The following is a 15024-nucleotide window of genomic DNA, read 5'->3' as shown; positions in this document are numbered from 1 at the left end:
CTATGATGACTTGTCCTTGGTTTTGCTAGTCTATGGTCTAATTACGATGCGATTGGGCTGTTGCGGCGAAAATTAAGGATTTTTGCCTTACAATTATTAATCCATCAAGAAATTTACCGTCCAACCCATCTCCGTTAAGGTAAGGACGTAAGTTTAATCTTCGGAAGTACTGGAAAGTGACTATATATTATGTTATATATTTCCTTTTGTATCACCACAGCCATGTTGTTCAAGTAGTGTTCATTTTACTAAGTTTCGTCAGTTTTCTAGTACACAGAAAGTTTAAAGTTATTCACAAGTATATGTGAAAGACCCAAGTTTAGTTTGTGTTGTGATTACAAAAGTTGCAAAGTTGATATCTCTAAAAATGAAAAGTGTTCTAAAGTGCCACCGATACTGGCGTCAAGGCGTCACCTCTAAGGTAAGACTGGTCGTGTCTTCATCAGATCGTAGCATTCAACAAACACAACAAAATATCAATCAAAAGTTGTGATCAAAACAGTGTTTTGCAGTAATAAACGTTTTACTTAGGTTCACATAACATGTCATCAATAAATTTCCATATCCTAAGTGCTAGATTTTAAGACTAATTTCTCAGTAGGCAGGTACTGGAAGAGTTTTGCTTGCTTTTTACATTAACATTAGTGTAAGTAGAATCTACAATCAAGAGTTGCATCTTAATATCAACAAAATAATGTGAATTCAACAACTTGTGTAGTAAATAATAATAAAAAAAATACAACTTAGGATAATCTACATATTTACAACATAACATTATATAAATAAATCTTTATTTGAATCACATAAGGCTTTAATATGGGATGGCTCCTCACCTAACCAAGTAAAACAATAACATTGTCTGGCATCTGTTTTCAGGGATGGATTCAGAGGATTCTCGAGATGGTAGTGGAGATGCTAAATCATCATCTAGCAGTAGCAGTTCCAGCTCAAGGAGTTCATCAACAGACCGAAGCCAAGTATCAAAGAAGAATCCCAAATCACCACCTGCTCCTAGTTCCCCCCCATCCCCCTCCGCCGATGTGCCCCGGTCACCCTCCCCGGGCTCACGTGGGCCCCGGTCCCCTTCACCCGACAGTAGGTCCAACTCACCAACACCCACTGCTGAACCTCCTAAACATCCACACTCTCCTGACAACCTGAGCGAGGCACATTCTGATATCAATTCCCCTGAAAACTCTATGCCAGGATCGCCTGCTGGACCTAAATCACCTGAGGCACCTAAATCTCCAAGTGTTGCTGGCTCAAATATAGCATCACCAGAACAGCAGTACTCATCCGCTCCTGCCTCTCCCAAAGATGGGCCCAAATCCCCTCAAAGTCCGGCCAGTTCTGCGAGGTCTACGCCAGCATCTCCTGATGCTCGTTCCCGGCCGCAATCTCCCGAATCTAGATCACAGCCGGCGTCACCTGAAGCGTGGCAGCCATCATCTCCACAGAGGCAGTGTGAGCAATCTCGCCCACTAAGCCCTTCACCTGAACGAAACTCCTCGCCTAGCCATCGGAATGACTGGAGCCCTAAAGACAAGTGGAGAAGAAGAAACAAAGCTGAACAGAAACAAACAGACCCAGTTAGATCCAGGTCTAACTCCAGCCAGTCTAGTAGAAGTTCTACTTATAACAAACGGATTACCTCTAAGGACCCAGCTACAGAAGAAATTTCTGATGGTAAATCATTACTGTTTTCCTTCAATTTGCCTTTGTTTAGTTCCACAATAACTTTATTATAATGATTGTTCAAACTGCAGGTGAAATGGAATCAGACACGGAGGAGCAGAAGCCACAGAGTAAGTCAGTAACCAGTGAGAAGGTGGAACACAAGGAGGAAGTAAATCTTAACATTAGCCACGAAGATCTGTCCGATGTGTCTGACTTGGATTCAATGGATGCAGTGGATAAAGATGTGAAGGTATGATTAACTTAACTTAAGAATTTCACTGAACTTAGAATTTAACTTGTGTGTAATATTAACAGGAGTACTTTTATATCAATAAATTAAAAAAAATGTTTCTCACAAAAAATTAAGACCCATTATCAATTTACTGTGAAGTAAACTGAAAGTGAACAGAAATAAGGTTCCTTATACATTGATAAAAATCCTCAATATTCTTTGTTATAGCCCAAATCCCCGCCAGCGTCGCCAGAGCATAAAGCTGAAGTTAAGGTGAACGGCAACAACAATGGCATCAGCACTCACTCATCCCCGAAGTCAGACAGCGGCAAGTTCAGTGAAACACCCAAAGTGGACAAGGTAATGTTTCTACTGTTATTCTTAGTCTCAGACTAGTAGACTATGTGTTGGCAGTGTATGATTTGCTAACGTAGGTTTACAGCCAAAGAAAGGTATAATCGATTATTTCAAATCATCTGCAAAATACAATTTGTATTAAAATGATAATGCTATGCAGATACGAGTAGAGTATCTACCTATTTACATAGGTTATTTATCAAAGAACACATCATAATATTACACGTCGTTCCCCAGCGGGTCGCTGGGGAGCGACGCTGCTGATGAACTTGCACGAAAGGGATCTGACACTGCACCAATAGGCCCAGAGCCAATAGTACCGATCCCTTTCAACCAAATTCGCTCTTGGTTGCGTTCCCGAACGACAGAATGCCACACCAATCTCTGGAGTAACAGTGCCGAGTGCAAACAAACAAATGCTTTTGTACCACTAATTAATACTAAACTAACACGCAAATTATTATGCTTGGACAGAGCAAACTTACGTGTCGTGATAAGTACCATAACAGGCCACTGCCGGTTAAATAAACACCTATATCGCATGAAAATCTCCACCACTCCTCTTTGCAGAAGTTGCATGGAGGAAGATGAAAAAGCTTCCCATGTCTTGTTACACTGCAAAGGCGTGGAGACACTACGATCCAAAATCCTCGGATCTCCGGGGTCCCTCCGGGAAGTCATGAGCAACCTGGGTCGTCTACTGGCTTTCTGGCGTGAGCTTGGGTGGCTTAATAGCTAGTCACCCCATACGTATTTCACGCATAATGGCCCACCTTGGAGGCTAAATGCGGAAAATCAGCTCGCCATGATAGATAGATAAATCATAATATTATTTAGGACAGCATCCAAATTGCATCATAAAATTACAAATGATTAAGCCGTTTTACCATTAAACAGTAACAAACTCACAAAGTTTCATTTCACCTCTAAAATATGAATGTGCTTCCTCAGGTCCCTCAAGAGAAGCCCAGCAACGCGGAGGACGGTGAAGAGCTGGACTTCGAGGCTGAAGAGGGTGAATGCGTGGAGCCCAAGCCCAAGGACCAGGTGGACGGAGAGCCAGACGCAGCCAACACTGTTGATAAACCTGAGAGAGGTGAGTCTTATTAGTTCTACTTTTGGACAGTGGCCCCTAAAAAGCTTGTCTCTTGGGAGTGCTGGGATAAACAGTGACTTCTAAGTACCATAGCATATGTAAGACAGACTAACAGAAACACGCTTTCACGTATTCTACCATATTCTAGAACCAATCTAAACATTGAATCAACACTTGCTGTATTACTACGACCAAAATCATTTTAACAAACACAACAACACTTACCTCAATCAATACATACTTCCTATGTTTACATAACAGTAGACATCTGCTATTTATTTACATTAACATACATTATAAAAATAAAATACCGATTGTTTTATAAAGGATTTGTGCTTTAATCAATATAATAGTACAATTAAATATGGTCTTTAGCATCCATAACCGTTATCAGGACCTTATAGTTTTACTGTACTGTTCTATATTTACACAACAGAAGAGATCCGCGCGCCGCCTACCCGCGCCTCCTCTCCAGAGGAAGGCGAAGTCTCAGACGAAGCGGAGCGTAGGCCTGAGGAGAGCGAGCCCCGCCCCGTCTGCCGGTTCTACTCGCGAGGCGCCTGCACCTGGGGCATCAGTTGCCGGTAAGAGCTCTTAATGTGATTGACATACGCTGAGTTGCAGAAAGAGACTTTGGAGTGCCAGTTTCAATACACTGTCAGCTATCGTTGGATAGTTTATACGATTTTCACAAATTGCTACGTGTCAACGTTGTATCATAGTAACTATGTCAGCTATCGATAGATATAGTATTAAAAGTGGCAGTAAGTTAATGTCCACCTTAAATGTAAGTATAGCTGCCTTGCTTTGGCAGTATACGGACAGAAAGATACATAGATTTAATACCGACATTACCTTAATGTTCTATTCTGTAACTCAGCGTTGAGGGCGTATACATGTGGAATGCTGGTTGCCAGAGCTTAGTAGGTGCAGAAATCCGCGGTTATCGAACTGGTTCGCACGAAGTTGGAGATTGAGAGATCGGCGCTGGTAAACAAGCTTTCTACTTGTATACGCTGATTAACTTCGACCAGATATGTTTTTATGACTATATTCTATGTAATTTACGGATGTAAGCTTGATCGATCTGTATCATTTTAAATAACTGCATTAGCGTATAGCATAAAAACATATCTGTATGCAGTATTATGATAATAATTTATTTATTAATTACGATAAAAAATATAATAAGTATAGGACCCCCGTGACTCTCCGCTCCGATCCTATCACCTAGGCTTCAAGCTAGTTTAAATAGATAATACATCCTTTAGGCGAAGGATTTCATACATTTCCTTAGCAGTTCATTTTCTGACGAGGTGTGTTTCGGATGAATTCACTTTGGGGAGGCACAGACATAAACTGTTATCGGTTGGTCCTAACCAGCAATCTGCTGAGTAGGTAGTGCAAATTAAAAAATATTTTCTTTTTCATGTCAAGATTTTTTTATTATGACGCTCTCTTACCGCGGTGGAAGTCATTTTCTTACCGGGTCACTGACGACCTCCCCAAGGGTTGTTATTCGGAGCTCATTCGCTTCTAAGTGCCACTTGTACCATGCTTTAACTTGAGTTACCAACAACTTAACCATGACTTAAATACAGGCTTGAAAATACGTTTAGCGTGCCCCTAACTAACCTATTTAAGACCTAAGCAATATCTCTGTAGCACAGGAGCTGTACCAAGTCGGTACGCGTCATATCAATATGATATCATATTATATAGACTTGGTATACTCCCGCGCGATAATGCTTAGGTCTAACCTAGGCCGTTAAACGTACTTTCACTCCTTGAACCCTAGTCAAAGCACAGCAAGAGGTAAGAGAGTGACTTCCCCCGCCTAAAGGGCTGTATTTCTGTTCGCCCAAGCTCGGCGCACGTTTGGCCTGAAGAGAGCCCGCCGCGCCCCGTGTGCCGGTTCTACACGCGCGGCGCCTGTGCCCGCGGCCTCTCATGCAGGTAGGCATCGTAATGGTTTCACTACACCTTTTTTGTACACTCAGATTGTAGAGTTGGGTAGTTCAAAGGGTTAGTTCTGTAGTGTGAATTGATTAGAAGTAATTGGGTCTGAAAATGAAATAAGTTCCTCAGAAGTATCCATAAAATGTGTAAATGAAACATAGATAGCAATAATTAATTAGCTGGCCACAGGTTGTAATGGAAGACAAAATATGATGACAAGATGATATATCGGTTAAAATTATCAATATAGGTCCGTCCGGGACCATATCGTCGGTATAAAAGCCCTGTATAAAATATGAATTTGCTATCATAGTTTATAAAATAAATAACTTTAAACCACCCCACCGTTTGGTCGTCACCAACGGCAACGTTGGGCTGGGCTTTATAAGTCATTATTAAAAATGCGACATAGAACGCTCCAGAATAAGAAATACCTTCCTCAGCTGTTAAGGGCCGCATCAGTGAAATGCGCAGTGAAAGTCAACATATGTACAACATTATTTGTAGTCAGTAGCACCAAATTTACTCACATGAATTTGAAACGGCACTATGTCCAACCTTTTGGCCGTCCCATAGATTTACTGCTCTAGAGACCCCATAATCTTCACAGTTCTTCTAAGGAAGACCTGCGAGTGAGAGGTTTTTGTGTTCAACCCCTTAAGGCGTATACATGTAGAAAACAGGCATCAGCAACTAGTCAGAGGCAGTAGCCTCTATTTGACACCGCTTAGGTGGGGAACTTTTTCATCCGCCCATGGTCCTTTATCGCTGATGCTGAACTTTCTACCTGTATACGGCATCAACACCCCACCACCATACACTACAACTCACCCATCTCTTCCAGATTCCTGCACCCTGGCGTCACGGATAAGGGCAACTACAGCATGTTCGAGGTGGTCCGGGGGGTGCCGAGCCACGCCGCCTACCCGCCGCCCGCCGCGCGCGACCCCGCGCCGCCGGAGTCGGCTTGGGAACGCGGACTTAGGACCGCTAAGGAGGTGAGGGACAATTGAAATAATGAGAGACGCAGTGGTATCGGGAGAATATTGATTTTAGAGAGGACAAGTACAAGTGGCTTCGTTGAATTGGCAGGTTGACGTTGCCCACAATAACACACAAAACCAACACACTGCAGGATATGAGCCTCCTCCGAGACTGAAGTGTTTTTTCCAAAATCTTCACGTTTCGCACCGCTGATTTAGATATCACACAAAACTAACATGCAATAAGCGATAAAATAATATTTAAAAAAAATAAAAAACCGACTTCAAAAAACCACTAAAATGAAAGAAATAATTTACATCTATTTTATGTGACATTACAAATATACCTAAGCAGGAACTGATATTTTTGACTGTTTTTTGAAGTAGGTTTTTTATTTTTTTAAATTATTATTTTATTTTATTGTTTTTAGTTAATTTTCAATAATATTCAATCAAAAGTAAGATGCAAATGATACCAAGTCCTACTAGTCAATACGAATCATTCAAGCCTAAACACGAGGTAGTTGCTATATACCGTTGAGGAGTTCCTTTGACTGCCTTCCGTTTCCATCATCAGATCAGCTCAAGGTCACCATCATATTTTTTTGTTATAAGAACTATACATATTTACGTTCTAAATTTCATTAGAATCGGTTAATAGGTGCCCAAAATGGAAATTAATACCCTGTTTTTACCCCTTTTACCCACCCTTGGGGGTGAGATAAAATTCTGAAAAAAAAATGGGACCACCTGGGAGCTCAACCCAATACAACAAAAAAAGAATTTTCAAAATCGGTCCATAAACGGCGGAGTAATCGGTGAACATACATAAAAAATATAAAAAAAAAGATCCCGACGAATTGAGAACCTCCTCCTTTTTTTGAAGTCGGTTAAAAACAAATCGACCCAAAGGACCTTTAGCACAGCAGTCACCAACCACTTATTCATTTCGTCATCACCCACGATAACTACCTACATCCAACCTAAACATTTTACTCATATTTAACAACAACCCTCCTTCCACCACCAGATGCTGCGCATAGCGAACAAGCGCAAAGAGCAAGACATGGACTTCGAAGAGAAGAAGCTTCACCTCTCAGTCGGCGGCGTTGTTCACGATCCGGACGCGGAGCTAGCGTATGCGGCCGCGGCTGTTGGCGCCTCCCCGCCCCCCGCCACCCGCGCCGACCCCGCGCGCGCCGAGCCTGAGGCCTTCAGGTAATGGGATCAGGTTAATGTTTGATAGAAATATCGGTAAGAAGGTTAGGAGCTCAGAAGCCGAGCGCGATGCCTTTAGGTTACGTGATGTGGTTAAATTTTGGTTACGCTGTACCTGTAATACAGACAAGTGAACGTGAAGTTATGTCGTATTGTGGCATCTGAAATTTGCTTTGGGTGCTTTAAGTCGGATTAATTATTAATCGCATCATAAAAAGTACATATTATTTCTACGTGTATTATATTTTCAACATTTCACTATTCCTCAGACCATACGGCCCGCCGTTCGGCCGACCGCCCCCGCGGTTCCACCCCGGCCCAGGCCGGCCCATGATGGAGGAGCGAGACAGATACTTCGAGCGGGAACGCGTGTATGAGAGAGAAAGAGTATACGAGCGAAGCGCGCCGCCGCATTACGATGAGGCGTCCGCTATGGATGATGCCTCGTTTCATAAGGTGAGATTGTTTTATGCCTGGTTTTAAGTATAAAGGATCGCTATAGAAAGGTTAAAAATGCCTTATCCCTTGATTCAAAGAATGTGAGGTATTCCCAGTCTATTCAAGTATCAAATCTACTGACCGACATCGCTAATGTGACTGGACAATCCTTTCACCACGGTAAAAACCCTCGTCGTGGAGTGTCATAAGTCATAACGAGCAAATGAATTTAGTCACAGGCCCAGTTAGGATGCCTTTCCACTATGGATGCAGACACAGGTATGCAGCTAGGCTAATGCATATTAATCATGGGGTAGTTACACTCCATTGGACCACTAAACCATTCATTAACTATAACCCCAACCCCACCCAACAGCGGCGCATCCGTCCATCGCGCGAAGTGATCGTCCAACGAGCGGAAGTCGAGCGTCGCGAGGGACGCGAGCGGGGCATGCCGGGGGTGCGGGACGCGCGGGGGGAGGGCCGGGAGGGGCGCGGGGACGAGTGGGCCGACCCCTGGATGCGTGGCTCGCCGGCCGCCAGGAGACGGCGGCCGCCGAGTTCGGAGGACTCGTATTCTTCTACTAGGTATGTTTTGATTGTTTATGGTTAGTTAGGTCCGCTTGGACAAAGCAAAGATATCAGATATACCCCCACAGTCATAAGTAAAAAAAGTATACAATGACCGCAGGATTACTAAACAGAAGTTGATAATCATCATCATCTATCTGAACCGTAACTTAGGGCATCTTTGGTGGATGCAACACTGATTAAGTAGGTACATATAAGTAATAAATTAAATTATATATATATATATATTATTTACTTACTTGAAGTAAAGTATAAAACTTTTCCAAAGCTAGCTAAATCTACACCTAAGATTATATGTATATTACCAGAAATGTTTATACCCAACCCCCCATCAATCAAAACGGCAGAACTTATTAAATAAACGTACCTTTTCCCCGCTTCGTCCCCTCTCCCTGCTAACGGGTTTTACTTCCATTCGACTCAAACTTTTAACTGGATTTACTTACATTTGACTCAAACTTCAATCTTTGTGATCTTCGTCTTCCATTAACTGCATGCGCCTCAACATCTGCGCTTCCTTGTGTGTATGTGTTTGTGTGTGTGCACGCACGGTGTGTGTGTGTGTGTGTGTTGGCCCCCTCCCATGTCCCGGTGCTACCCTATAGCTCTTCAAATTCCAGTTCGCGAAGCTCGCGGTCGCCCGGTGCCAAACGGAAGAGGAGGGCTTCGTCGTCCTCGAGACAAAGGTTAGTTTGTTATTGTTTAGTTTGTTTTTACAAAATTATTTGCTAATGCATGACATGTAAGTACATAATATTCACTGATTTGCTTTTGATTTTACCACCAACAACATGTTTTGAAGTGTTTGGAATAAGTTTAAAGCTATTTATTTGGACTTTAAACGGTATGGAGTGCAACAGGTAAAACATTTAAGATGTCTTCACTTTGACATATTTTGCAACACTTTTTATAGTCAAAGCACCAACGGAAGATGAACCTCCCAAATAAGCAAACAAGCCATTATTGGCATTACCCACTCTCCCATAATAAAACGACTTAGCTATAGTATGTACTTATGTAGATTAGCTTTGATAGATCATCATCATCACGACCCATCACGTCCCCACTGCTGCGGCACGGGTCTCCTTCCTATGAAGGGAGCTTTGATTGATACTACCACCAAAGCCTAGCTACATACTTAAGGGATGCCTAAGCCATCCCTGTTTTCCACGATCGATACATAACCTATGACCCAATCCGGCAGATTATCCCCGTCAGTGATAGTCCGGGAGCGGCGACTGGCCACGGCGCGCGCCACCGCCATGAACCCGCCCGCGCCGCGCCGCCGCGCGCCCTCGCCCGCCGCCGCGCGCCAGCACGCCGCCAACCCGCCCGCGCCGCCCAGACACAAGGTCAGTACACTGCACGTGCACTACAATACACACAATACACTGTCTAAAATATAACAAGTATAGTAGCGAAGCTCGTCCCGGACTCACCTGGGTAATCGGCGGCTGATGCTCACCAGACTTGTATTTTTTTCACCACGATGGCAAAGCATTCTCTAATTTAGCTCTACTGAATGTCACAGAAATGCTTAGATGTCCAAGACACCCGGCGAAAGTGTACCATGTAGTTCCCCAAATCTATCCTTATGTAACCAGTCCTTGTTCCACACATTACCTCAAGGAATCTAAAAATAAGGCCCAATAAATATGTACAAACATACTTACCCAATGATGATGTTTTCAGGATGAAGTAGACCCGTACGGGCGAACAAAACCGACAGGTCGCAACAGAAAGCGGTATTCCAGATCTTCATCCTCAGGTTCAGGTGAGGGTATTTCGATAATTTCATATTTGTTCCGAGTGAGAAATCACAGTTTAGACGTTCTTTGGCTGAGGCCTGTCTTAATAAATAAAACGACGATGTTGGAAACAAATTCTTAACCATTTCTCATAGCGATGTATTCAAAAACTTCCAACTTTATCATATAAAAATCTACAACCTAACACGGACTTTATTCTTATCGACCAAAGGTCACATAAACAACTTTTTCCCACAGATTCGTCGTCATCGTCGAGCGAGTCGGAGAGCGAGTCGCGGTCGTCCTCTTCATCTGGCAGCTCGTCGGAGGCGGCGCGGCGCGGCCGGCAGGCCAGGCTGTTCAATGCTGCTGCTAGACCTAGGTAACGTGTTGTACCATTTTCACGGTCTAGTCATCAATTAAATCATGATGTTTTATGCGTCCGGCAGAAATGAAGTGGATCTAGCGCGTCCTGTGATTGGTTAAATCGGTGAACGTCGTTGTATGTTATCGCTAACGTATTTTTAACTTATGTGCGTATGAAATAAAAGAGTAAAGATAACGTTGCTTTGTTTTTAAAAAAAGTTAATCAATAACAATCAAGAACATTTTGAAGATAAGTTAATTTGATTTGTTTACGTTATGTATTTACATCAGTAAATAACTGTTTTTGTGAATTGAATATTGATAAATGACATTTATTCTGCAGATTGAATGCTAAATCGACTGCAGGACTAGCTGCCGCGGTCTCCACGGCCGTCGCCGGCAAGAAAGAGTCGCTTAGTGATAAAGGTAAGACTATTTTTAACGATAAATACCTAGTAAGTTGAATGTCCCTGAGTGCTGAGAGAAGCACTTGTAGGGTAATCCAGTAAGACTATGCTTATCATATCTTCGTCCATACATCAGGTCCATATTTGAGTTTAAAGCTCGTTTTATAATGTATATAATTTGTTCCTGTCCCTGAGTGCTGAGAGAAGCACTTGTAGGGTAATCCAGTAAGACTATGCTTATTATATCTTCGTCCATACATCAGGTCCATATTTGAGTTTAAAGCTCGTTTTATAATGTATATCATTTGTTCCTAATAGAATCGGGTAAGAAGAGAGGTGCGACGTCACCGGTGAACAGCGGTGTGGCCGCGAAGAAATCAGTATCAAGACGAGAGGAGCTGCTGAAACAGCTGAAGGCTGTAGAAGACGCCATCGCCAGGAAGCGATCCAAGATTTAACTCCAACTTCATCGCGGCATGTCGCTTCTTTATTGGTGTAGATTGTTGGCTAAGGTGTCTCTGATTGGCCAAGCCCTTCCGCGACTCTTAGGACATTGGTCAGCCCGGTATTAGCTTGACACGCAGCGGCCAATCAGGGAAACCCTGGTCTAACACGACGGGACGGATACCCCTAGAATCTATTGACGTTCAAACACGCATTTACTAATAAGCTCTTTGTGATTGTAACATTGACAACCAAAAAATAGTTATGCTTAGGTACTCTAATTGTTCGGTGTTTAACCTTTTCATAATAATATGTGGAATCTTGTATTATCAATTTTATTATCATCCTATAAAGTAGAGAAAGTTAACTATTTTTTTTATCGCATCACAAAGTGAGAATAGAACCTAATTTTGTAGGTTGACTAGTTTACCGATTATTCTGTAAGGAAATTCATAAGCAAAATAAATATGTTGTTTTGTAACTAATTTCTTTTATTTATAAATTCTGTGACTTGATTATCTGTAATTTAGCTATCCTATACTTGAAGGAGCTAGTATTTCTGACTAAGACATAGTTGAAGCCATTCTGTACTAGTAGACTCAAGGCATTGTATGCCACGTACCCGACACCGCAGCTGTTTGCTTCTGAGAAGCTGAAGGCGCCTTGAGATAGATATCCCATGACTTCTCTTGAACAAGTATTCCGCACATTATTTATATTGGATGGTAACCAAAGTTCTCTCATCTTCTTGGCATATTCCGATGGTTCCTTTTTAGTTTGCTTGTTTGCCTTCTCTTTTTTTACCTGCAATGAAGTAATTGATTGAATACCAGTCCTATCAAACATAATGTGATGATGCTTTTAGATAGTTTGGATTCAGTTGTTAACTTACCACTATTCCCTTTTTCTTTCTTTTGATTTTTCGTCTTTTCAGTTGTTTTACATTCTTCTTGTGTTCTACTCTCATTTGTTTCCGTAACTTCTCATTGCTGTCCTCGTGCTGGGCCTCTCTCAATGTGTTTATAACGGAAATGTCCCCAGATTTTGGTAGACAAATAACTGCATGTTTCCTAAGACTTCCCCTTTTAGCCATGTGAAGATATACTGGCACTAAACAAACGGCTGAGTTTTCTAGATGAGGAAGCTTTGATTTTCTGTGTAAGCATTCCTGAAAATATATCATATCATATACACTTGTTATTTTATTTTACTATACTGTAGCAGATAATGATTTCTGTGTATTTTGTATGAATGTTAAGCTCACCTGTAATTGCTCCAGAAGTTGCCTATCCCTCATAACAAAAAAGCTATTCACATTTTGATTGCTCCAGTCTTTCAGTAGAATATTCCACTGAGGAATGAACGGACTGTTGATTCCTAATTTAGTGTAATTCACTCTTTTACTAGGGGGTCTTCTGAAGTACTTTTCCTTCATATCAGCTTCTATTCTTTTTTCTTCAGTGTTGCCAGCTAATGAATCCGGAGGTAAGTAGCATTCTCCCATTTCAAAAGACAAACTTTCAGTTTCTCTTAGACCTCCAGGTCTTGCTCCAAACATTATGAAAGTTTGCCAGAAAGGTAGTCCATACCCTGATGGTACAATGATATCCCAACCACAGCCATATCCTAAAACAATAGAAAACGAGAATAATAATATGTGAGGACATCTCACACACACGGCCATCCAACCCCAAGCTAGGCAGAGCCTGTAATATGGGTATCAGACAGCTGATATAGCTACACGGATAAATAGGTATCATAACTTACCAAGTTTCTTGAATTCTGAAACCTGTGATCCTGGCCTTTGTATTAAGACAACAGGAATGCTCTGCAGAGCTCGATCCTCCTCATACACCTCACCTGGCACCAGTTGAGTCTTGGTGATGTGTTCCACAAACTGCCCATTGGTCAGTCTATTCTCCTTCATCACTTCATACATATCTGTATTCCATACAGGGGAGATTGATGCTGACGGTGGGATCATTTTTAAGTCTTCAATATTGATGTCTTCATAAATGTCTCTCTTTGCCTTGGTTCTTTTGCTAGGTCTGCTCAACCGCGGGTCTTTCACCACTAAGCCAAGCACAATATGTGGACTGAGTTGGGAGGGGGATGCTGCTTTTATAATATTCTCCCAGTACTTTTTCTTCTCATCTAGTTTAAGTTGACTTGTTTTTCCTGAATAATGTGATGATACCCACTTGTCATTTCTAAACTTCTCATTGTCATTCACACATTTAAATGTATTTGCTAATATTTGATGACTTTTTGGACCAGTAAGACGGAAAATATTAAAGGATCCTGTGAAAACTTGAATTTTGACATGCTGGGAACAATTTTCATTAAACTTTCTACGTTTTTCAGGAACTGCTGAGCCATCATCCATACTTAGATATGTTTTAAGTAGTTCATTCAGCAGGCATTCAATTTCTTTGACTTGTGATGGATGTACAAAAAGCCATAAATTTTTGTTATCTTCACTGCTGTTTTCCCAAATGAAGGTTACTTTCCCTACATAACCTAATGGGTATTCATTAGGTTTATACAGATGTATCCTTCCCTGTCGGTTTCCAGTGATGTAAGCCCTGGCCGTGATGCTCAGTCCACAAGAACCACTTGTAATCATACTGAACAATGTTTTGATATGTTCAGGTGTGCCTGTGATCTTTATGGGAGTGAGATATGAGATGTCCTGCATGAGGCAGTGTGCGGAGGTGGCTCGGTAGCAAGCCCTGAAGCCCTTGTCGCAGGGTGCATGAGCTAGGCGATAACCCCATCTCTCAATCATGTGAAACCTTTTAGCATGCCAAATGTGGGTTTCTAGCCAAGCGTTACGTTTCTGTCGCCTGTTGTACTCTTCTAATAGATTAGTAGGCCTCCGTCTATATTTCCTAGAAGGACGTTTTTGCTTAGGCGGCAACCCACTCTTTTTCAATTGGTCTAGGTGGCCCAAACGAAGTTTTCTGGGGAGACGCTTGGAATTGTGACTCATAACTCGACGACGCATGTGAACTGGCAGGGTTTGGAATATAAGTTTCGTTTTACTGGGGCGAAGGATGCTTTCGGTCATCGCTGCTATTTCAATACTTCTTGAGGCAGCAAACTTCATAGTATTTGCCGAATACGGCAACTCCTCATTGCCACCTAAAGTGGCATCAAATTCCTTTTCTTCCATGTTTCTAGGTGTTGAAAAACTATTAAAATCGTAACTTTTAGTTATTATAACCTCAAAAGTTTAGCAGCCAAACAACACAACACAACACTGTCTTGAAGACCAAATTTGACAGCTGTCAAGAAATGTCACTTCCACATGTACTAAAGATTCGTTCACAATATTGCGAGCCCTACATATATTTTTAGGCCGTGTTTATTCCGAGTTAAATAATGTACATTGCCGCGCGCAATCGGATCGTCTGGTGTGGACTATCTCTGGGACACGGCTATTTATTTATATTTCTACAAAACAGAAAAGGATCCTGACTTTACAAATCTGTTCAATAGATATCAA

General features: G+C 41.9%; 2 protein-coding genes across 5 annotated transcripts; one reads left to right on the top strand and one right to left on the bottom strand.

Annotated features, from left to right (window-relative positions):
- The first annotated feature begins 2 nt into the window (after positions 1-2).
- On the top strand, positions 3-11997 carry LOC105386425 (zinc finger CCCH domain-containing protein 18). 4 transcript variants are annotated; one of them, XM_048631587.1, is made up of 17 exons: positions 3-139; positions 877-1686; positions 1767-1927; positions 2138-2269; positions 3218-3362; positions 3799-3946; positions 5229-5318; positions 6166-6319; positions 7335-7522; positions 7792-7978; positions 8337-8548; positions 9172-9237; positions 9756-9903; positions 10244-10325; positions 10558-10681; positions 11009-11091; positions 11391-11997. In XM_048631587.1, the coding sequence occupies exons 2-17, from the start codon at positions 879-881 to the stop codon at positions 11528-11530; spliced, it is 2868 nt and encodes a 955-aa protein (XP_048487544.1). In that variant the 5' UTR covers positions 3-139; positions 877-878; the 3' UTR covers positions 11531-11997. The 4 variants fall into 4 exon arrangements, with proteins under 4 accessions (XP_048487544.1, XP_048487542.1, XP_048487545.1 ...); XM_048631585.1 differs by having other exon boundaries at positions 9157-9237; XM_048631586.1 differs by having other exon boundaries at positions 21-421; positions 9157-9237.
- On the bottom strand, positions 11987-14800 carry LOC119692985 (ribonucleases P/MRP protein subunit POP1). The gene is made up of 4 exons (XM_038114846.2): positions 13284-14800; positions 12781-13142; positions 12409-12684; positions 11987-12320 (listed from the first exon to the last, which is right to left on the bottom strand). The coding sequence occupies exons 1-4, from the start codon at positions 14689-14691 to the stop codon at positions 12012-12014; spliced, it is 2355 nt and encodes a 784-aa protein (XP_037970774.2). The 5' UTR covers positions 14692-14800; the 3' UTR covers positions 11987-12011.
- Between the last annotated feature and the right edge of the window lie 224 nt (positions 14801-15024).

This window comes from Plutella xylostella, chromosome 29, assembly GCF_932276165.1.
Source record: "Plutella xylostella chromosome 29, ilPluXylo3.1, whole genome shotgun sequence".
NCBI lineage: Eukaryota > Metazoa > Arthropoda > Insecta > Lepidoptera > Plutellidae > Plutella > Plutella xylostella.
This window is presented reverse-complemented; position numbering and strand designations above follow the sequence as displayed.